Genomic DNA, 22,389 nt, shown 5'->3' on the forward strand with positions numbered 1-22,389 from the left:
GGGCAGAAACTGCAACTTGGTCTGGAAACAAAACTGTTCCTCAGCTGTAGTTGCCCTATACTTGCTGTGATAACAAATGGAGGAAAAGAGAGAGAAGAAATCTTAGCATTTGTTTGGAGTTTGCCAGACCAGTGGGAGGTTCTTATACAATTCTAACTACATTTGTAGAGCATTTTGAACTGGAAAAATATTTATCAGGTTTATCTGTTCAGTAAATTCCACTCATTAACGTGTTCAGAAGAGTACTACTGTTGACATTTTAGCTCACATTAATACACAGTAAGCCACAAAAAAAGAAGCAGTAAATTAATTCTGAAGTTACACATCAAGATTTTATTTCCTCTACAAAATACTCTGCCTAAATAAAATTGCATGTGATCAGTAATTATATCTGGATACAAACAGCTTTAGTTAGGTGCCTTTATGGAATATCATTGCTCAGATCTTACATTTAGGCCTAAATTCAAGAAGTTATGAGTAAGAAAAAATGTCAAGAATTAATGAATAAATTAAACTGAAAGTTAACCCTTTCTTACCAGCAGGAATTATGCCAATCCTTATATTGCACTGGACTAACGATGCTTTGGGATTATTTTGGTCTATGCCAGAGTCCTTCTGAATTCTTCCAATGAGACCATGCATCACTTCACTGAACATGCCGTCCCCACCAACACAAACAACACTGCCAGGAAACACAAATTAGAATGCACACTAACAGTCAATAAACAACACGGCAAGTGTTCTACTTAGGGCATGCACTGGGCACATCAAAAATAGTTGTTCTATCCTCCTCCTCATTTTTACAGAATATAGTAGCCCACAGTCAGTTGGCAATTAACAAAAAGCAGAAAAAAAAATTCAAGCTACACAACTGCAAATGCACCTAGATGTATCTGTAACGTTAGGAAAAAATGTTGGAATGCAACCTACAAAAATCTTTATCCTCTACTGCTGTGTGCAGACAGACAAATATCAGTGGAAATTCACTATACAAATAAAACACTGAACAGGACTGTACATACAGCTTTCTAAGTACACAAAATGGAAATAGGGTACCCTTACTAAAAAGGGAAAAGTTAATATTTGCCACTTCTGGCAAAAGTATATTTTACACAATAGGGAGGTACATTATATGAAAGTCAAAAAGCAGAAGTGCATGCCTGCATGCTCCTTTGAACATGCTGAGAGCCAATCAAACAGACAGAAGTCATGTATATCTACATAACCATTCATAATGAAACAGAGTTCTGAATGTTACCAGATACAAAACTTTGTTTTGCAAATTTAATTCAGGTCAGAGCTGGTGCAGCAGCTACACAGATCCTCAATATGTTAAAGCTCAGCAGAGAGTCCACAGCCAAGCAAATACTAGGAAGTAAAAGACTATTTTACAGCACTATACATTTCATGAACAATAATCAAATGCAGACCCTGAACTCTAAAAGCATTGACATCCTTTAACTGAAAAACTAATTTAAACACACTTTAAAGGAACACATGAGAACCCCAAAGTTATATATGTGGTTCCTAGCATACAAGTTTAGGAATGTCTACTGTCATCTATAGCAATTATTTCCAACTCATAAACAAATACTCTTTTATATTATCAGCAACAGATATTGCAGAATGAGCACTTATTTCATAGGACAAGTTAATTTATCTAATTTTTAAGTATACATGATTTAAATGTAGTTATTGTTGTATTTTCAGCTGAAGGAAAGCTTGAACAAAACACTCATTTTTTCTCATGAGTGGGGAGGACAGTCTTAAAAATATACGGTGTCCAACTCTAAGTCAAGACCTAGGAGACTGGGAGAGAAGGCATAAAATGTTATTTGTTTTCCATTTTTATAATTTTTTTCTCTTCCAATAGCCTATTAGATAATTATATAATATCCATTATTCCTCAACTTTAGCTTGTCTTATATTTCTCTGCAGACTCAAAAAAAGAGGTTAAGTGGCCAAAAATTTCCAGGTCAGTACAAGGATAATGTTGTCTCAGGGTAATTTGCTTAAAGCCCCATCCAACCTGGCCTTGAACACTTCCAGAGACGGGGCTTCCACAACTTCTCTGGGCAACCTATACAAGTGCCTCATGACCTTCAAAAGTAAAGAATTTTTTCCTTATACCTAATCTAAACCTGCCCTCCTTCAGTTTAAAACCATTATCCTTTGTCCTATCACTACATGCCCCTGTGAAATGTGCCTCTCCAGCCTTCTTGTAAGCTCCCTGTAGGTACTGGAAGGCACTCTAAGATCTCCTCAGAGCCTTCCCTTCTCCAGGCTGAACAACTCCAGCTCTCTCAACCTGTCTTCATAGCAAAGCTGCTCCAGCCCTGTGATCACCTTCTAGAACAAATAGGATATCCAGGCTCAGAGGTGACAATTCTATGAATGTCTATACCTATCAAGGGTAAATATTGATAGATAAAGAACTTCACATATGCAATAACAGCATGACCAAATCCATTGCAAACATGAGATGACCAATGTACAAGTCACACATGTGCAAACTGCATGTGTGAAGGTTCCTAGTAAAGAAAATTTGAAAGAGATAACTTTTTATTTTTTGGCTTTATTTTACTAAGAGACTAGCATTTCTCTTTTTGGAGAGATGATAACAGTAAAAGACATATGCTAGAGTACTTCAGGAGAAGCTAGTCCACAAGACAAATGAGTTTTAAAAGATATATGGTCCCTTTTAATCTCAACCATTCTGTGAACTAATTCAAAAACTAGGAAAAAACCCCAGCCAGAAACAGTTCTACAAAGGCTTGTGCAACAGGATAAGAAATCACAGTGATTCATTTCACTTATTTTAAACATGGATTTTACCTGCACAATATTACAACATGCTCTGATTGTTCCTCACAATGATGTACAACAGTCTGCTATATAGTAACCAAATGAATATTTTAAGTAACTGTGCTTAGAGAGAAGCTGTTCTGTCATTGAGCTATTGGGTCAGTACACTCAACGTAAGAAATTCTTATAAGGCGAACTAGGAAGAACAAACAGGAAACATGTGCAAGAATTTTAAATAAGCTGCCTCAAGTAAAAACATCTGAAAACAAGTGAAGTGATTATCATTAAGAATCCTATGTTTAGTTGCAGAATTCCATGTATGGGTTTGCCTAACAGGGAATCTGGAGATTAAATGCAGAAATTCATCACTGAATGAAGGGGAAGCGACTTATGAGAACCAGTCTAAGAGGACAGCTCAATGACAATTACATGTAGGAATACAAATAATCTTTTCCTGTATGTAAGCAAAGTCAGCCAAACTTGAAGAAATACACACATTTATGTGGTTAAACCTTTTTTTAAATATTCCAGTTGACCACATGACCTGTTATTTAAAAAGTAGTTTTAGTACAAGATCTCCTTCCTAACATCACTGTTGACCACAGAGAAAGACTTGTACATGATGGACAAAAATCAGATAGGCTGCAGTTCCCAAGCCAACTGCCATTCAGGCCCAGTCTGGGAATAGAAGAATCATAAGATTCCAAACAGATGCAGTTCTCTGGCCTATTAGATTATCTTGGCATGTTAGAGATAGAGAACCAAAAAACCCCACCAAAGAAAAAAATTAAAAATTCTACAATACAAGACCTTGAATCTGTCAAAACCACTTCAGATACCACCACAATTGGTCACTGCCAATTGTTTTAAAAAACCAACTTGCTAGTAGTGGACAGGGGCTCATCTGCCTCCCTTTCTGCTCTGTACTGGAATTTCACTAACCATCGGCATACTTATCTCAAATCATAAGTCAAATGAAAAGGGAAAACCTTAACTAACTAGTTTTTTTATAGGATCAAGGTCTCCCCTCCCTGCACTTCTGAAAAATTAAGAAAAATCCCAGTATAGACAAAACTGTTTATTTAAAGTCAACTCATTTTAAAGCAGGTGAAGTCTGGGAACATCATGCCCTTACTCGATATATACAATGTATATAGATCTGCTCCCCTAGCAAAACTACTCTGAAAAGACAGAATGTATTTTAGTTTTGCAACTTACCAGTTTAAATGTACCTGTCAGTAGGCACTATTTTAAAATACTGTAGTTATGAGAGTTTATCTGCATAGGTTCTGCATATATTTTCCAGACATGTAACTTATTTCATGTTATTAACTGGAAACTGAAATTACTAGCTTATTTATTAAAATATTCTGCTTTTACAGCAGATTTAATAATGGAATGAAAGATAACCATTCAGTCAGCTCTTCTTTTAAAACAGTAACTCCACAACAGAAAAAATGCAAATAAAGCCAAATGATGTAGGCATTATTTAACAGCCACACAGAGCAAGAGGAACTACCTGAAATATTTCTAAGCAGTCCATGTTCTTTTACACACAGGCTGAATGCCACTAGTGCAGTGTTCTGAACTCCTGTGTATGTCAAGATCACAAAACATTTCAGGGTAGTTTTTGAGCTATCACAGAATGCTCAACTAAGCAGAATTAATCTTACATTCATCTTTTGAACACAAATCTCATGCCAACATTGTTATATTATGGTTGAATATACTGTGCCTTGAACAAGTTTACAGAAAGAGTTTAGTTTTCTTTTGATACTCCTAAGTGGGGATCTCCTACAGAAAGGAATATGCCCCAGGACTTTCAGTTGAGGCAATAAATGTATCAGCAATGAAGGCTACCATTTTAAATTAAAGAACAGGCAGATTACACAACGTATCAGCTTTAAAAGAATAAAAAAAAGGCAAATGAAGTTACTTACCCATCATATTTATAAATATTAACTTCAAATAAATTGTCCTTAGCATGGTTAGCATGTTCAGTTACTGTGAAGAAATAAACACATTAAAATTTACTATTAAAAATACTACCGTAAAATAATTTATAATTACAATTATAAAAATTAATTCATTAATAACCATGATTCTATTACCAATGTGACCATAAAACACCCTGTCCATAAAATGTGTTTTGAAAGATTTTGCCAGGGAAGGAATTGAAAGAGGTATGCACTGCAGTACACATGGAAAAAATATTTCATTAAAAATTGTGCAAATGAACATTTGGTTTTACCAGTGAAACTGAAAAAGAGAAGAAAGGCAGTATTTTATAAATTAAGAGCTCAAATAGCTCAGAAGCAACAGAATTTTTAGTTTAGTAAAAAGTTGATATAAGGTTGCAATTATTTGGCTACCTATGCTTTAATCAGGAAACATTCTCTACCACTTTGTTTCATTTCCTTAGTAAGAAAAGGTGAGTAACAGAAAGAACTTTAGCTACTCAAGGATGTTTTAAAGGGTTCGTATTGTGTTTATTGAGAAATTAAAACATTAATTACTCACTAACAACATCAGTGGATATAGAAGCCAGACTGAAGAGTGGAGCAACTTTCTGTTCATAAATCCTCTTCCCTTGTCTTTTTCCTCCATAGGGATTAATATACACAAGCAACTGCTTTGGTCTAGACTCTGCAGTAAGGAAAAATATTACAGTATACTGATTTTGTATACAAAACAAAAATTCAACAAGCCATACAAAACCAAACCTATTAATATCAAAGTGGTCACAGCATAAAAGACTTAGAACTTTTTACTAACTCTTGTAATTCTTTTAACAAAGAGCTATAAAATCCTGCTTCATCTGTCCTCTTTATTATACTGAGGACACTGACAGTACTGAACAATTGTTAATAAAACAGCAGGAGGTAAAATTCAGAATAATTTCTTCTGAATGCATATCTTACATTCTTATGCATCATTCTTGCAGTACCTTCCCACCATATTAGTAAAACTAATTAATTAGTATCCCAGCACACAAGGCTAGAAGGATAGCAATAGGAAAGGCACTTGTAAGTGAAGCAAACGTAGAAATACTTTTACATTACTATCTTCCAGCTTTAATAACATATTTAAAATGCATTTCCTTTCTGTGATCAAGTCACAATAAGAATACCTCACAAAATTACGTGCTGCACAGCAAGTGCTTGCCCTACAGTGTAACCCCTTCCCCTTCCTGAAACACCTTTGATATTACTACCTCAAGTTTTCCCATTTAGTTATGGATTTACATTGGTAATGGCAATGAAAACAACTACACTTCTGTATTAACAGATATACAAAACAGTAATGCTTGCTGCACCTAGAGAACCTTCCTTTTTTATGGAACAGAAAAAAACTTATAATATGCATACTTCCTCAGATGGCATTCTAAATTATTACTATTTTAAAAGGAAAGTTATATTAGAATTGTTAGATCAGCACACTTTTACAAGTCCACCCAAGCTAGACATTTTGAACAGTTTAAATCTGCCACACGCTCAAGGCACTATTTACCCTCTCTGAGAAGTTGTTCCCTTTTCTGAAATAGTTTTTTACCAATAAAATGAACAATTGCACTCAAATGGAGTTGACTGTTCAGGTCACATTTCTCAAAGGTGTACTGAATGGGTGCACAAACTGCATTTTTTGAAAAAGACGGATACCTTGTGTAACGTATATAAAACAAAAACACTAAAAAGAATCTTCCCATTGCCTGTTCATAACAGTTTTTCTTAAATATCTATTTTTATTCTGTGAACCTTAAGTACTTGCTTGAGTCACATTGTAGGTGTACTTGCATCCAGTCCCTTCTCCAGCTCTGTATCTCAGATGGACCTCAGACCTATGCTGTAGGTAGCTCATCTCCAGTCCTGTCTCCAGCTCCAGCTGCTCTGCTCTGGCCTCCCTGGATGGACCCAATTACTTTATCTCACCTGGTCTGTAAATCAGACCTGGTTTTATGCCCATCCCTGTTCTTCCCACCCTGTTCAGATACAGTGGGACTGCACCCTGGTTAGCATGGGCACCACCTGTGCTATGGCCATCCTTGACATCCTGCCACCCACTGACATCTATCAAGGCATCTCTTTCAGGAATAACTCCTGCAAAACTACTTTTAACCTTCAAGAAGTAGATGTCCAAGAGTCTCAGAAATGATTAATGGGAACTCTTACCACATAAGGCACATTTTGTTGATGAGAGAGTCTGGAAAGGTGAAACACACACAAAAAGCCACCCATAAATCTTAAAATTGCTACAATCCTTGTCCTCAAATCCCTGCAGTTTACATCTGCCCTTTACTTTCTCCAAGCCTCTGCTAAGCTTGTAATATGTCCCTATGTTGTGAAAATAATATATATCTAGGCAAAATTATATGACACCTATAGTCCTATTAAACACTCGGTACAACCTAGTGAATATGCAAAACAGAAAAGCAGTGATAAGGAGACACTTCAACTCTTTGATTCCCTTGATTTTTGAGTTCAAAAAAGCAGATATATCAAAATTATACTGATTGATGTACAAGCCTGCAAAATGATAGTGCAAATGTTCACAGTTTATTCAAACTTACTCTGCATTTCAAGTAATTCTTTCAGCGCCTGTATCCACTGATTACATAAGTGCTCATCAACACACCAAAAAGTCACATCACTGCACCGCCAGCGGTGATTTCGGGCTTTCTTCACATGATACACTATTTAAATTAAAAAAAAAAAAAAAAGGGAAAAAAACCCAAAGAGGTTCCATGAAATGACAAATGCATTTCAGAAAGATAACCAAAATATCAACCTTTGGAAAAAAGTGGCAATTAATCTCCAGTAAACACTTCGGCATTCAGAGTGTGAACAGGACATTCATAAAAAGTCCGAATGAAAACATAAATGAAAACACTTGCTGAGGTCATTACCTTACAGCAGACACCAAACATCGACTTCTTTTTAAAGCAAATACAAACCATTTTTCATAAACTTATTATAGCCATACTTGTACAAAAGTTCACCGAGCTTATATAATATTTTATCTGTCTTAAAGTCTGCAATATCTACATAATATAAAATGCCACAAGCTTAAGAAGATAAGCCAGACTGACATCAGCTCTCATGTAACCAAGAGGGTGAATTTAATTTCATAAAGCTGAAATTTGAGAAAAAAAGATTTAGTTTTCTTGTGCATTAAGAACTAGGCTGGTGAGACAAGTATACTTACCTTTTTATCTACAGTATCTCCAGTTACTCTTACTGGAGGACTAAATGTGAGGAAAGTACTCTACAAAATAAAATTTTGGCACGGGAGCCATCAAATTTGCCCCATCTTTGCAGCACAGAAGTCACCACTCTTTTCCCAACACAAACAGACATTTACTTCAAGTACTTTGTTTTAAAAAATGCAGTCAATAATACAAAGAACCTTCTCATGCACACATTGTGATGGTTAGGGATAATTTAAAAAAGCCCAAACATTCAAGATTCATTTTTTCAGCCTCTCTTGATTTTCTAGTCAAGTAATAGAAAGCAAGTGTCCTGCTGCAGAGTCATTCAGCAGCAGAAACACAAGATATTAGTTTGAACTTCAATTAATAACTAAAAACAGTCCATGTTCTTAAGGGAAGTGGTTTATTTTCCAAAATAAGGACCTTTAAATGTAAACTGACAGATTTGGGGGGGTTCTTTTGTTTGTTTTTGTGGTGCTTTTGCTTGCATTTATTTTGGTCTTTTTTTTTTTTCCCCTTGAGAGGGAGGGGTTGTTTCATTGGGTATTTTTAAACATAACATTTCTGTTAAAAAAAAATTAATCTGAGGATTCATTTTGAGTCTACCTTAAAGTACCTTCAGCAAAGAAACTAGCACAAGCATTGTTATTTGCCTTACCTGTGAAAGCATGTAGCTTTGTCATCTTTTGCCATTTGCCAATGTTACGCTGTTTCTTGTTAAGTTCAGTTTCTTCTACAGAAATGATCTCAGAGATTGGTACAAAACAGCTTTCTGTGGGAACACAAGATCTTACACATTAACATCTTCAAACAGCACCCAAATGATTATTTCTAGACCTTATAAGATATAGGCATATGATTAGAGCAGCTGCTCAATAAGCACAACCAAGAGCATAATTAGGAATTAGCTGAATATTTCAATTTTCTTTTGCCTTTAGTCAAAGAACATAATCTATAACCACCTCTGAGGTACCCCTAATTTCTCAGAAAATTAGGTATTTTATGTGTAAAAATATTTCTGCATGAAGCCAAAATCTGGCAACACTGAATTCAGAGTAATTCAATCTCCCCTTCAATGAGGTCTCGTCCAGATATTTGACAGTGAATAGCACAAGCTATTTCAAAGAACGTGCAACTAAATCTAGTGCAGAGACTACAGAGACTATTTGTTATTCACAAGTAAGTAGCTGGCTTATGAAAGAAGGGCATTCATATGAATTCTTAAGGTTCTAAATCCCACCAAGCTTTTAAACTTTCAGATCTACTAAGAAGAAAATTCTAGATGTTACGTTTATGTAGTGTTAAATATACTGCCCTGGTATCAACTTCAAACCCCTTGTTTTTCAGAATTGGAGGCCTCTTGCTCTTAGACTATGAAAGAGTTTCCTTCACCCTCACTCTGTTTTCTCTTATAGTTCCTGGACACCTTCTCAGACTTCTTAACTCCTATCAAATTGAGGGTTTTCCCTCATTTTCATTACTGATTTCAACACTGCTCCGCTTTCACCTCATCTCAAAAAAAGAGTGGAACTGAAAATGCATGCTTTTTATTTCTGCACAAGCAAGTGCTCACTGTATATAAACACACATAAAAAAGACATATTATTATGATAATATGTAAGTAATCTCTTATATAACAATTATAATATACTTGTTTCTTTCATATATACATAGAGAACAATACTGAGATATAAAGAGATAATAAACACATAAATATAGACACCTCATTGTTAATGGGGTTTATCCTACACTTCATTTTCCTCTACTTTGCAGAAGTACAATGGTAGAAGCTAGGAATGTAAAATCAGCAAAGTTTTCCTGACCTCTTTACAGTGATGAGTACAATTCATTGCCACTAGTTTAACTTTATTATTTCTTCCCTGTCCTATTTAGTTGTTTTAGTCAATAGAGTCATCACCTATTGTCACATCTATTGACAAACTGTGGACTATTCACACAAGGGTTTTTTCCCCGCCTTTACAGGTGTTTTAGCATTTGACGTGATTTATGCTCATTTAGTGATTTTGTCTTCTCAGAGGTTTTTTGCATGACTCAAAGGAAATGTAGCCTTCAAACTTTACACTGAGGTCTTTTAGGAATTTGGCTGTATTTGAATGTTTCAGCTACTTAAAAACAATTTTCAGCTTATAATAATCGCATTTCCCATACAAAAGGCATGATAGGGAAGTGCAGCAGTCACAGAGTGTCTTTATAAAGATCCAGCAGAAGAGATGAACTCTGAGATGTATGATATGTATATCATACATATGCACATGTAAGACTATATCAAGTATCTACTATTGGATAGTAATAGTTATTTTGTCTTCCTAACAGATATAAGATCTGCTAAGGGATCTCAATACAATTATTCACCTATACATTTATCCAAGGGAAAAGAAATACCAGAGACAGAACAATAAAGGAAAGGAAGCACATCCTTTATTCTTTGTTTTCCAAAATGGCTTTTACTTCTCATTTTACTACTGGCTGTGCCACTGATCCATACATCAAAATACGAAAGAAAGCTTGTTGCATTTATCAAGATTGCATTTAAGTGGCATCTATTTTGTTACTGCTCAAAGACAGGCTACAAAACTTATAAACCACATTTAGATCAAAATTTAAATGACAATGCTCTAATGAACATTTTGGAAAATAGTTATCTTAGTGGATATTTATTAGCATGTATGCTGGGAGTAGCAACTGAAGTCATTGTTTTATTAGACATTTTTTTATATAATAAAGCTGTCCAACTGCACAGATAGATAATGGATTTAAAAGTACTTCCAAATGCGTATCACTGAAAGCATTTCTAAGGAGTATGTATTTTAGCACATATTACATAGCTTATATTAAAATCCTAGACCTTAAAACCACTTCTAAGCTCTCCTAATTCTTCAGATGTGTTCTCCTTCTGACAATTGCAGGACTGGAAGTTTTGATTTTCCAGCAAATCTCTTCATAGATGTGGCAAAAGAAGCAAAGAGTAAATACTTCATTTACGTATGTACTTTTTTTTTTAATGTAAATGCACCAGTTAGATATCTGAAAAAACAGATTCCTGAAAAAAAGGGAAAAACCCCCACTAAACGAAAAGTGAAGCACAGTGATTCCCACCTTCCCTCTGTGTATCTTTGGGTTTGGTGGAAGCCTGAGAAGTTTTTGTTCTATGAATACCAACTCTGCTGATTATACCCATCAGTACTACTTAGCACCAGAAAAGCATCAAGCAAGTCCACTGCCCTGGGAGCAATCTCCAATCTTAAGGCAGTCAAAACCACATAGTAATTGCAGAAGGCCAGAAAGATACAAAGCTTTCTTAAACAACATGCATTATTCAGAACATTCCCTATAGCTTACAAAAACAAAACCAAATGCAGTGACACTTGTGTTTTAATAGAATTCAAGAATTTCTATCAGTCCAAATATGATTGTCACCATTGAACTTGCTGTTACATGCAACATTGTTTAATCACATAGCAAACCAACTACTTAGTTCCACCCTTCTCCCTTTTCCCCAGAAGGAAGAATGTGAAGGAATCAAATAGAGACCTTCAGTACAAGCAGCACAGTCCTCTCCTTATAAACACATTGCCCTCATCTGCCATTAAGTCACCAAAACCCACCCTATGAAAATAAGTAGGTCTATCCCACCCTCTTTTGAGAGTTCAACAAGGCTGACATATGTACTAATTATAGTCCTTTCCCACACTTACTTCTGTAGCATTTACTCTATTATCAAGTAGCGTGAGCCATTTATTTCACTGACGTAGCACAAAGGTGTTTACTCAAAGGCCTTCACCTTTCTGAGGTTCTCACAAAACATGGAAAATCTTATTGCCACATTAACAAAACAAATACACACAAAGGAAGGTGCTTACACCAGCACCACTAGATCAACATTTAGGAAAAAAAGTTGAAACATGGGCTCAGACCATACCAAACAAAGAATTTTACCTGGCTTAATCCAATATACTGAACCAACGAGCATACAGTAGTGTCTAGACAATATTCCAGGCAAAATACTGTGATGTTTTCAACACACACATCTAGATTCAAGAGACTGCGTTTTGAGTTCAGAAACACTGAAAAACTTATCAATTTTCTTAAGCTTAGTCTCAAAAATCTTCACATATTTATGTTTTCATGCCTCACCTTGTTCAAGGTCTAGCATACTAGAGACAAGGAGTTGACCATCCAGAAAAGCAGGATGAAGGGGCATGGCAAAAAAAAAAATACAAAAAATCAAAACCAAAACCAACAAAATCAAACAAAAAGCCCCAAACAAAACACACAATGAACAGGTGACAACCTTCTCAACACACTGGTTGTGCCAGTCATTACTCATTCTGGGTCACAGTGCCCTTAATCTTAACAGACATTCTTCCTAAGAGCAAAGTGAAAAATCAGCAATATACTGGGTTAGATGCACAGTACTTTTCCCCTACCTCAAGCAAGTGGGAGAGAGGGAAAAAAACTCACAGAAAAACATCCAAGGTAGGCACACTAACAGTGGGCCTTTTTTGTGCAAAATGCAGCTAGAAGTTGTGAAGTGTGTTTTTCTGTGTTAAGAAAGGCTTTTTGGTGTGTCATTGCTGTCTGCCACTCCCACAGAATGCTTCCCGAGTTTATAAGCAAACTCACTCAGAACCTCAGTCAAGACTCGATCATTCATCACTGCCAACTACGCGTCCTACAGGCCAAATTCCTCCCTCAGAAATGTGTTAGCTCAAAGCAACACAGACGTGAACAAGCATAAAACCATTGCTGATCACAGCATTTGGTTTATTCTTAAAATTCATCTGAGGCCCATGGATGCAGGAGCATTCAGAATTAATTTAAACTATTAGTATGTTCTCGTGACTTAAACAAGTAAAAAGCTAGGATGTAGATTTAAAGAAAAAGTATTTTTTCAGTCACTCTGAAAACTAATTTGCTGTTAAGATGACCACATGAAGGGTTAAGTGTTAAGGTTTAAGCTTTGCCTTCACCTAAAAGCAAGGAAACAGGAATGTTTTCTATCAAAAGGTACACTGCATTATACCAATCATGCAGTACAGAAAGCTGTGTTTAATAAACACCAGAATAAGAGAAGGTGGGATATTGAGCAGAATTACAGACAATTCACATCCTAAGGGAGGGGGAAGAAAAAAGGCAACACGAGTAAATGATTTAATTCAAAACTGTGGAAGAGTCACAGAAACATCCAAAGACCATGATTTCATTATATACAGCCATGGATAAGGAAATTGGCTTCTTTTATTTTAAAGTAAATCTTCAAGTACTTTGTAAACAGAAAACCAGTTTCTACTATTATCACATTGCTACTTCACATCACATGAATCTGAATCAAAGCACAGCAATTTGAACTTGGGTCAATTTCCATATTTACATCATACTATTGAATGTCTTCCCATTGTCTTTCTTTTATTTCCAAATTAAATCTTTTCAACTCAAATACGAGTGAAAAAGTGATAAAGCAGGCAATAAGATGCCCTTATTCACCTTAAGGGGAGAAAAAAAAAACCACACCAAAGAAGTGTATGCTAAAAACCAGGTATTGTTTAAAATAGCGTGCATCTATATTTGAATAATGTATCTTCCAGATAACACATTCCAAAGAAACAATGGCTGCTAGAGCAATTATTCCCCATATCCTACCTGCTCCATGTAGTTGCGGAATTGTTTATAGAAAAACATGGATCCCATTTCTACACATGCCCTTTGCCAACTGGGAATGACTGATGAAAAATGACCTTGACTAAGGATGTGACAACAAACTACAGTGGCAGGCGCTGGACAGACCTTATTTCCAAGCAGGCTCACCCTCTGCTGTCTCGGTACCATGTTAACCAAACTGAGCATTCTTTAGAATCCACATCATAGTAGCATCAGTCTTGTGAACAACTAATATTGAGGTTTCCTCAGGCAGTTGTTTTAGAAAAGACACCTGGAGGAGAATTCTGAAGGGAGAAGTGCAAAGGTTAAAAGACAGCGCACACAGTAAGTGAACGTGTACAGCTCAGGGTCTAGTTTGGTCATCCCCTTCAAGTTTGTAATTCAGAAATAAAAAAAAAAAATCCCAGAAAAATGACAGGAGAATCTCATTTTGCATTTGTAATGCCCTACTACCAGGCATGATAAAATCGTAGCCAATGCTTCTACAATACCTGTAAGAATATATGGACAATATATAATCTGCTGTGAACTTGGTACAAAAAGTTTTATCATGTGTTACTTGAGAAAAACCTGATTGTGCCATCAACATGAGGAAATAATAGAATAATTTATCTGACCAGCTTTGCATACACTGTTTATGATTAACAACTAAAGCTCACAGAGAAATGTTACAAGGTTGAAAAATAATGTTCTTCAGAACATTTGAAGATGAAGGCATGCCTAGGAATAAAGATGTGTAACTAAAAGTAACAGAGAAACACATGAAAATTTTCAGGTAAAACTTTTCTGTCCAAGTTCAAACATGTCTAACCATCAAAGAACAGGAAATGGGAACCGCTTCCCACTGAAGACAGAACTTGAAGATAAACAAGGTCTAACAGTAGGAAATAAACTGTATTTAGGAATTTAGGTTTTAAAAATGTACCATAACTTGAAGAAACATTTAATGTTTTTGCTACTGTTGGTATCTTCTCAGTGATAGCATTAAAAATAATTCTCCTGAATTAATGCTTCTTTCTTCTGCCATTTGACAGAATGGGATTTAAGTATATATATGTAAATATCATTACACAGAGATGACAAAACTTAAGAATCTCCCCATATTCTGTTAAACTATATTTTCCTGGACAACAGGACAAAGTCTCTACTTTGCTTCCTACCTGTTCTTGATTTGGATGCAACAGGGAAAGGTAAATATTTCAACACTTCTACAATACATCTAACTATAGGCCTAGTTCCGTACCTGTCAAAGTCTGAAAACCTTGAAAAAATATATACCAAACAATATTTAATTATATAGCTAAACTCAAGGCAATAATAAATGCTCAGAAAATAAGCAGTCTTGATTTTTTACAGTTTGAAGACAACTGCTTCACTGTAATAACTACCTATTAAACAAGAAATATAGCACTTTTATACTGCATAATTTAGTCTGTATTTAGACACAATGCACAATAGTCATGTAGTCAAAGGCTAAATGGTAGAAAGATACCAATCTTGGTCAAGCAACTCCTCTGAAATTATATGCTTCTAACTAACCATCTTCCATATTATTAAGTTTATTTATATACTGTCATGTATGCTGCTCATATTTCCAAAATAATTGAAGAGAACACAATGAATCATCCCAGGTCTTAAAAGAGCTTAGAGTCAACAGGGCAGCAATACAAGACTGTGATGGTATTAAAGCACAAGCATGGGCAAGACATGAATTAATCAGAGAGTTAAGAAGAGAAGGTACCTTATCTACTGTATTGTTCTCTACATAAATTGTACCTGTGCCTCCAGAACACTTAGGCATTTCTTTTTCTTCTCCCATCATCTGTCTTCTGATTTCACATCAAGTTTTCCAAAATTTTGTAACCAGCTACGCTACAGGACAGCAGTGACACTCAGTAACCACACTTGTCTCCTGAGGAATCTCCAGCTGGGTACTGCTTTGGAAACTGTCTCAGAAAGAGTCTAGTTTACTATGTCCCACTCTCCTTCCACCATTCCCAGCATTCTGGCATCCATTGGGAACATGCTTTGGACAGGTTCGTACTTGGTTTGGCCTAAGTCATGAAAACTTACAACTTAAAAAGTTGTAAAAACTCACAGCTGTAAGCAGCTGTAAACTTCAGACTGCTAGTGAGAGAGCTGCTGTGATTCTGTGGGACTCTTGCTTTGTCTAAATGAAGGCATCATACAGCAGAATGTAGCTCCCCTTGAACTTGCTCTATCCTACAGATCAGTCAACTAGTAACTTTGCAAAAGCATTTTTAGAAGGACATTACACAGTTCAACAATTATCTCCAAAGAAGGGGCTACTTTACCTACTGGAAGCAATTATCCCAAAAGTCTTTGGAACTTTGTATTTTAAATTTAAGAGCGAGGTACCTTTCTCTAGACTAATTTTATTTCATTTTGCAAAGTATACAGCTTATTTTTCACACCAAGATGTTTAACTCAGCAGAATTAAAGAATCAATTTGTCTTTAAAGCCTTACGTTCATTTAGCTAACACCCGAAGAAAGGTCATGAATTTTCAAATACTTTTTTCATCAGTACTGCTGATAAAACCTAGATTATGTCAAGCTATTCAAACAATAGCAGATGAAGCACAACAAAGTCTATTTTTATATTATGAATAAGAAGGGTTGTACTTAAAACATGACCAATTCTCAATTATGTAAACTGTAACACCAAATTCTTAAAATTCTTCTTGAGTCTTCCTTCTCCTTTTTCCCCTCACCTTCTTGAGAAAAGCCTCCGGCCAACAAGATATTATGATAAAATCAGAAAAATATTTAACAAAGATACATGGTAAGAAGGGAAGAACTATTTAAGTTTGGAGACTTGCCTGGGACTGGAAGCATCTATATTCAAATGTTTCTCAGATAAAACTTCTAGTCTGCCTTTCTATTATTAGTTTCTCTCTGTCTCAGTTCCTCCAACCTCTAAAATGAGGATGACAGAAGTTTTCAACTCTACTACAGCAGCTGCTATGAAAAAAAAGACATTACACATTTTCAGATGTTCACATGCCATGTTAATAAGGCTATATTAACAACGGGAATAATTACTCAATAAAAACCCCAAAGTCAAAGACCCTGAAAAATACCATTTAAAGTATAGTAGAAAGTTTGATATGCAGACATTTTCAGAAGTTAACCTGAATTTTTTAGGGGGATTTCCAGCAGTAACTTCTCACACTGGTAGTTTTGAACATCAGAATCATTCTAACTGCACACAAGGGAAACTATAAACAGCTTTGTTACTACGTTACAAACTATTAGCCTATACTAAATCTTTTCAAACCAGTAAATTGCAAAAGTTAAACTTTCTTTGAAATTTTTTCATTGAGTCCTTTAGAAAGCGAAAAGTTGCAAAAAAAGCTCACTTAAGAAAACCCAACAGTATTTGCCTGAAACACTGCATGAAAGTGCTTTTTAACCATAAGTCATGTAAGTAAAAAAACCCAAAACTGCTTTTAAGGTTCTGTAAGTCTATTATGTCCTGCTACGACTAATTTAAATACACTACAAACTACACGCTTCGACCTACTCGCAGCGCCAAGTGGGGTTCAGCCGCACAAATCTGTGCGTTGCTCAGCGCGCCGCAGGGACAGGTGTGTCCCTGTGCCGTACGAAACACAGATGCTCGGACGGGTTGCTCCGGGACACGCTCGCAGGGGCTGCGGCTCAGCGTGAGCAGCTTTCGGCTTTGTTTCGGAAGGCACAGCCCGATTCAGGGGTAGATTCGCTCAGCACAGGCGGCTGTCGCCGGGCACAGTCCCGGCCCCGTCTCCCCGCTCCGAGCGCCCGGCCCGGCCCCGCGTGGGATCGGGGCACTCTCCGCCTGTCACCGCCGAACTCTGAATCCCAGAGGCGCCGCAAAGTCGAGCGCAGGAAGCGCTCACGCCGGCAGAGCGCTCCGGATGCTCAACGCGCCCCGCGCCGCGGGACCCGTGTCAGCGCTGCCCGCAGGCCGCCCCCGCCGGCACCCGCGCCCGCAGCCGCCGGGGACGCTGCGGACGCCCTTCCCCCTCGCCGAGGGCAGGCGGCCCCTCGGGGGCCCCGGCACGCCCCAGGCCGCGGCAGGTGCGCTCCCGGTGCGCTGCCGGTCCCTGCCCGCCCCACTCACCGCTGGCGCGGCGCGGCGGGCGGGGGTCCCGCCAGGCCAGCCGCCCCCGCTCCTCGTCTAAGGTGACCTCCCAGGAGCGCCGCCCCAGCCCCAGCGAGGACACCAGCCGGGGCCGGCGGCCGCCGGGGAGCCGCTCCATGGCCGCCGAGAGCCCGGCCCGCCGCAGCCGCTACCGCATGGCCCGGCGGGGCGGGCGGCGCGGCGGGGGAGCCCAGCACCTAACGGCGCCCCCGGCCCGCCGCTACCCGGCTGGCCCGGGCGGGGCGGCCGCGGCGTCAGCGCTACGACAGCGCTGCGGGGCGGGGCCAGGCTCTCGGCACGGCGGCTCCCGGCGCCGGGGCGGGCCGGGGCCGGGGCCACTGGCAGGTCAGGCCGGGGCAGCGAGGCCGGGCTGTCCGGGCTGCGGGCGCAGGGTGGCGGAGGGCCCGTCCCGCTTTGTCTCCTCGCCCCGCTTTGTGTCCTCGCCCCGCTGGCGAGAGACACGTGCTCTGCGACCCACGGCGGAGCCCCCGGGCCGGGCTCCGTGCGGAGACACCGGGGCTGACACCGTGACGGGGTTGAATTGCTTTCGTGGGGTTTTTTGCACCCATCCTGGTGTCGATGGACTCGTCTCTCTTTCCCTTTAGACAGTGAAAATGCAATGAGTACATCTAGCCACAAATGTCTGGAGGTCACTTGGTCTGTTCAGCCTGGAGGAGACTGAGGGCAGACCTCCTTGCAGTCTACAACTTCCTCGTAAGGGGAAGAGGAGGGGCAGGCACTGATCTCTTCTCTGTGGTGAACAGTGACAGGACCCGAGGGAATGGCCTGAAGTTGTGTCGGGAGGTTTAGTTTGGATATTAGAAAAAGGTTCTTCACCCAGAGGGTGGTTGGGCACTGGAACAGGCTCCCCAGGGAAGTGGTCACAGCTCCAAGCCTGACAGAGTTCAAGAAGCATCTGGACAATATCAGGTACGTGGTGTGACTCTTGGGGATGGTCCTGTGCAGGGACAGGAATTGAACTCAATGATCCTTGTGGGTCCCTTTCAATTTGGTATATTCTGTGATTCTGTAACCAAACTTTCCTTTACATAAAAACATTTTGGGTTTACCTTAGAGATAGCAACAGTAATTCACTATAATTAAGCACTTAATTCTTTGCTGTCTTTCCTCTATGGTGTTCCTTAACCTTCTCACTATAACCATCAGCATCCTATCAAAACACAAAACAGACAGAGCAGCAGTAGCTCCACCTCCAGCCTTACTCCAAATCTGAATATTTCCTATAGAGTGTAGTGGAAAACATCTCTGGTCTGTTCTTACATGGGTCCCACTAGGGCCAGCTCTCTGCTACGTGAGGATGATACAGAGACACTCCAGCTGGCTTTGCTCAGAGCCAGCGCATGCTGAAAAAGCTTCTGCACTTTGGCTTTGCTCTGACCCTTGTAATGTACTCACATTTCACTCACAGTTTACAAGGGCATGTTGCAATAGAACAAAGGGAAATGGATATAAATTGAAAGAGGCGAGGTTTAGATTAGTTACTCAGAAGAAATTCTTTACTGTGAGGCAGGTGAGACACTCCAACAGGTTGCCTGGAGAAGCTGAGGTTGCCTGATCTCTGAAGTGTTCAAGGCCAGGTTGGACGGGGCTCTGAGTAACCTGGTCTAGTGGCAGATGTTTGCCCGTGGCAGGGGGATTTAAACTAAATGATCTTTAAAGTCCCTTCCAACCTAATCCATTATGTTAGTTTATGATTTCATTTTCTGAAAACAAATGTTCTAGGCGCTGCCATCGAAGTTACACGTTCAAGACCGTCTTCCAGTGCAACAAATACTTGTTGCCATCTATCTCAATCATTCCAACATGCTTTCCTCTGGCCTTGAAAGACACGATGTTGCCAACTTTTTGTTGAACATACCTAGATATGCCACACTTTCACAATTTCAAGGAATACTTTGTTTCTATCAGTTGTTTTGTTGTTTATATTTTTTAATCTGTCCCTCCACAAACACCTATAGAGCTCTTTATGCTGAGGCTTAAAAATCCATTGTGAACATTGGTCTGCCAAATGCAGTGCTGAGCAGTCATTAACGTCTAACTGGTTCTTTGCATTTTCCCACCTGCATCATCTCTTATTGTCCCTCTTACACTTGGATGGTAAGATTCCTGGGCCAGGAACATCCTTTTTGTTTTGGGTCATATCATAACTAGCACATTTAATTTCCATTATTTGTAACCATTTCTGCGAGCCAAGATAGCTCTGTGGTACCCACAGTGCAACAGAGACTTTTGCTGCTGACCCCTTCAGATTTCCTCCAAGACCTAATGGATCACTAATACAAAGCGGTAGTCTTAAAAATATTACACTGGGGTACTTATTTATCATTTATCCACTGGGCAAAGTAGATTTAATCTTTTATAGCCCACAGTGACTAGAATCAATATTCTTACACTGTGAACCATGTTAGATGAAGAAGTAAAAGGTTCATTCTTTTTGCCACTCTTACCTATGATGGTTTCCTTTTATTATTATTTTGACAACTCTTTTTGGCTTAGCTAAGGGTAGAGTCTTCAACTGTAAAACACAAAACTAATAAAATATTCTCTGGTATTTTAGAAGCCTACAAAGTTATACTAGCAACACTAGCAGGAATGGCATTCCCCATCCACGTTTCTTTTTTGTTTAGATAAGAGGAAAACACTTATTTCGTCCTTGCAGAGCGTTTTAGTGTAACAGTGTTTTGGTCACAGAATCACAGAATGTGTAAGGTTGGAAGGGATCACAGTGGGGCATCTGGTCCAACCTCTCTGCTCAGGCAGGGTCCTCCTAGAGCACATTGCACAGGACTGTGTCCAGATAGTTCTCAAATATCTCAAGTGAGGCACACTCCCACAACCTCTCTGGGCAATCTGTTCCACTGTGTGCTCAGCTTGACAGTAAAGAAGTTCTTCCTCATATTCAGGTGGAACTTTCTGTGCCTCAGTTTCTGCCCATTGCCTCTTGTCCTATTGCTTGGCACCACTAAGAAAAGCCTGGCTCCATCCTCTTGACACCTTCCCTTCAGATACTTATAGACATTGAAGTCACTTCTCATTTGTCTCTTCTCAAGAGACAGACTGAACAGGCCCACCTTCCCCAGCTTTTCCTTATAAGACAGATGCCCCAGTCCCTTAATCAACTTTGTTACCTTCCACTGGACCTGCTCCAGGAGCTCCATATCTCTCTTGGAACCCATGATTTGGGATCCTTCATGCTACTACAGGAATGTCTTCCAGGAATTCTTAGCAGTGCTGTGTTGGGTCTGCTCTGTTACTCTCTGGTAGTTCCCTGAATATCAACATATGCATGTGTCCCTAGAAAGTAAAGGTCAAATTTGAGCCAATACAATTTTATTTTTTATTTTAGTACTGTATGGTTTTTTTTCCTGATTCTGACAGAGAAAGAATTTCTAAACGATGGGTGATTTCATAGACCAAAGCACACAAGTGTCACTTGTTGTCTTACTACTTATTACCTAAGCCTTTAATTACCACTGAGGGGACATAACTGCAGATGCAGTGATGCCAGTAAACTGCAGGATTTTTAGCCTAAAATCTTAGTGCTAAAGATGTCCCCTCACAGGGCTCCACCCTGAGAAATTACATGGTTGTAGAAGCACCTCACTTTATTTGCAGGTCCAGAGAGGCCACAAGAAAGGTTGCAGTTGTAGTTAACTTGGGAACAATAATATGTTGTGTAACAAGTTTGATTCACAATGTCAAATGAGAAGAATGCAGGAAGGTAACAAAACTTACAAGGGTTATTGCTATGATCCATTTACTACCTATCTAGCAAACAACACAACGTTTAAAGCCAAATTTCTCTTCTCTGTGTCTGATTTTATAGTGGGTCATTCATCTCAAGTGACAGCAGGGCAGCTGTTACTCTTGAGGGAAGGGATGCCATCCAGAGGGACTTTGACAGCCTTGAGGAGTGGGCCATGCAAACCTCATGAAGTTCAACAAGGAAAAGTGGAAGGTCCCATGCCTGGATCAAGCCAATCACCAGTATCAGTACAGGATGGGGGACGAAGGGATTGGGAGCAGCCCTGCAGAGAAGGACTTGAGGGTACTGGTGGATGAAAAATTGGACATGACCTGACAATGCAGTCCTGCAGCCCAGAAAGCCAACTGTATCCTGGGCTGCATCAAAAGAAGCATGGCCATCACACTTCACCCTGGGAGATATTTCTCTACCTTGACTCTGCTCTTGTGAGACCCCACCTGGAGTGGTGAGACACTGGAACAGGTTGGTCAGAGAAGTTGTGGATGCCCCATCCCTTGAACTGTTCACAGCCAGGTTGGATGGGGCTTTGAGCAACCTGGTGTAGTGGAAGGTGTCCCTGCCCATCCAGAAAACTCTTCTATGATTCTGAGATCTATATAAAAAGTACTTACCTCTAGCAGCGGGGCCCTCTGGTGGTCTAGTGGTTACGATGCGGCGCTTTCACCGCCGCGGCCCGGGTTCGATTCCCGGTCAGAGAAAAAGTCCCCCGGGTAGATGGAGCTCGTTAGCCCTGTAAGGCCATCCATCTAAGAGAAGGTCACTCTATA

At 39.2% G+C, this 22,389-nt stretch overlaps 1 protein-coding gene across 4 annotated transcripts in view; it reads right to left on the reverse strand.

Annotated features, from left to right (window-relative positions):
* Positions 1-18,096, reverse strand: part of CERK (ceramide kinase) — a 41,622-nt gene extending 23,526 nt beyond the window's left edge. Inside the window, exons 1-6 of one of the 4 annotated variants that reach the window (XM_032688443.1) lie at positions 17,815-18,096; positions 8,670-8,783; positions 7,373-7,495; positions 5,326-5,451; positions 4,746-4,809; positions 537-682 (exon numbers count right to left, since the gene is read on the reverse strand). In XM_032688443.1, coding sequence (XP_032544334.1) covers positions 537-682; positions 4,746-4,809; positions 5,326-5,451; positions 7,373-7,495; positions 8,670-8,783; positions 17,815-17,953 — 712 coding nt within the window. In that variant the 5' untranslated portion in view covers positions 17,954-18,096. Of the gene's footprint in view, positions 1-536; positions 683-4,745; positions 4,810-5,325; positions 5,452-7,372; positions 7,496-8,669; positions 8,784-12,166; positions 12,288-13,816; positions 13,960-16,531; positions 17,463-17,814 lie in introns of those variants that run through there. The other 3 variants (XM_032688444.1, XM_032688445.1, XM_032688442.1) reach the window with 3 other exon arrangements.
* Between the last annotated feature and the right edge of the window lie 4,293 nt (positions 18,097-22,389).

This window comes from Chiroxiphia lanceolata, chromosome 5, assembly GCF_009829145.1.
Source record: "Chiroxiphia lanceolata isolate bChiLan1 chromosome 5, bChiLan1.pri, whole genome shotgun sequence".
NCBI classification, from domain to species: Eukaryota; Metazoa; Chordata; class Aves; order Passeriformes; family Pipridae; genus Chiroxiphia; species Chiroxiphia lanceolata.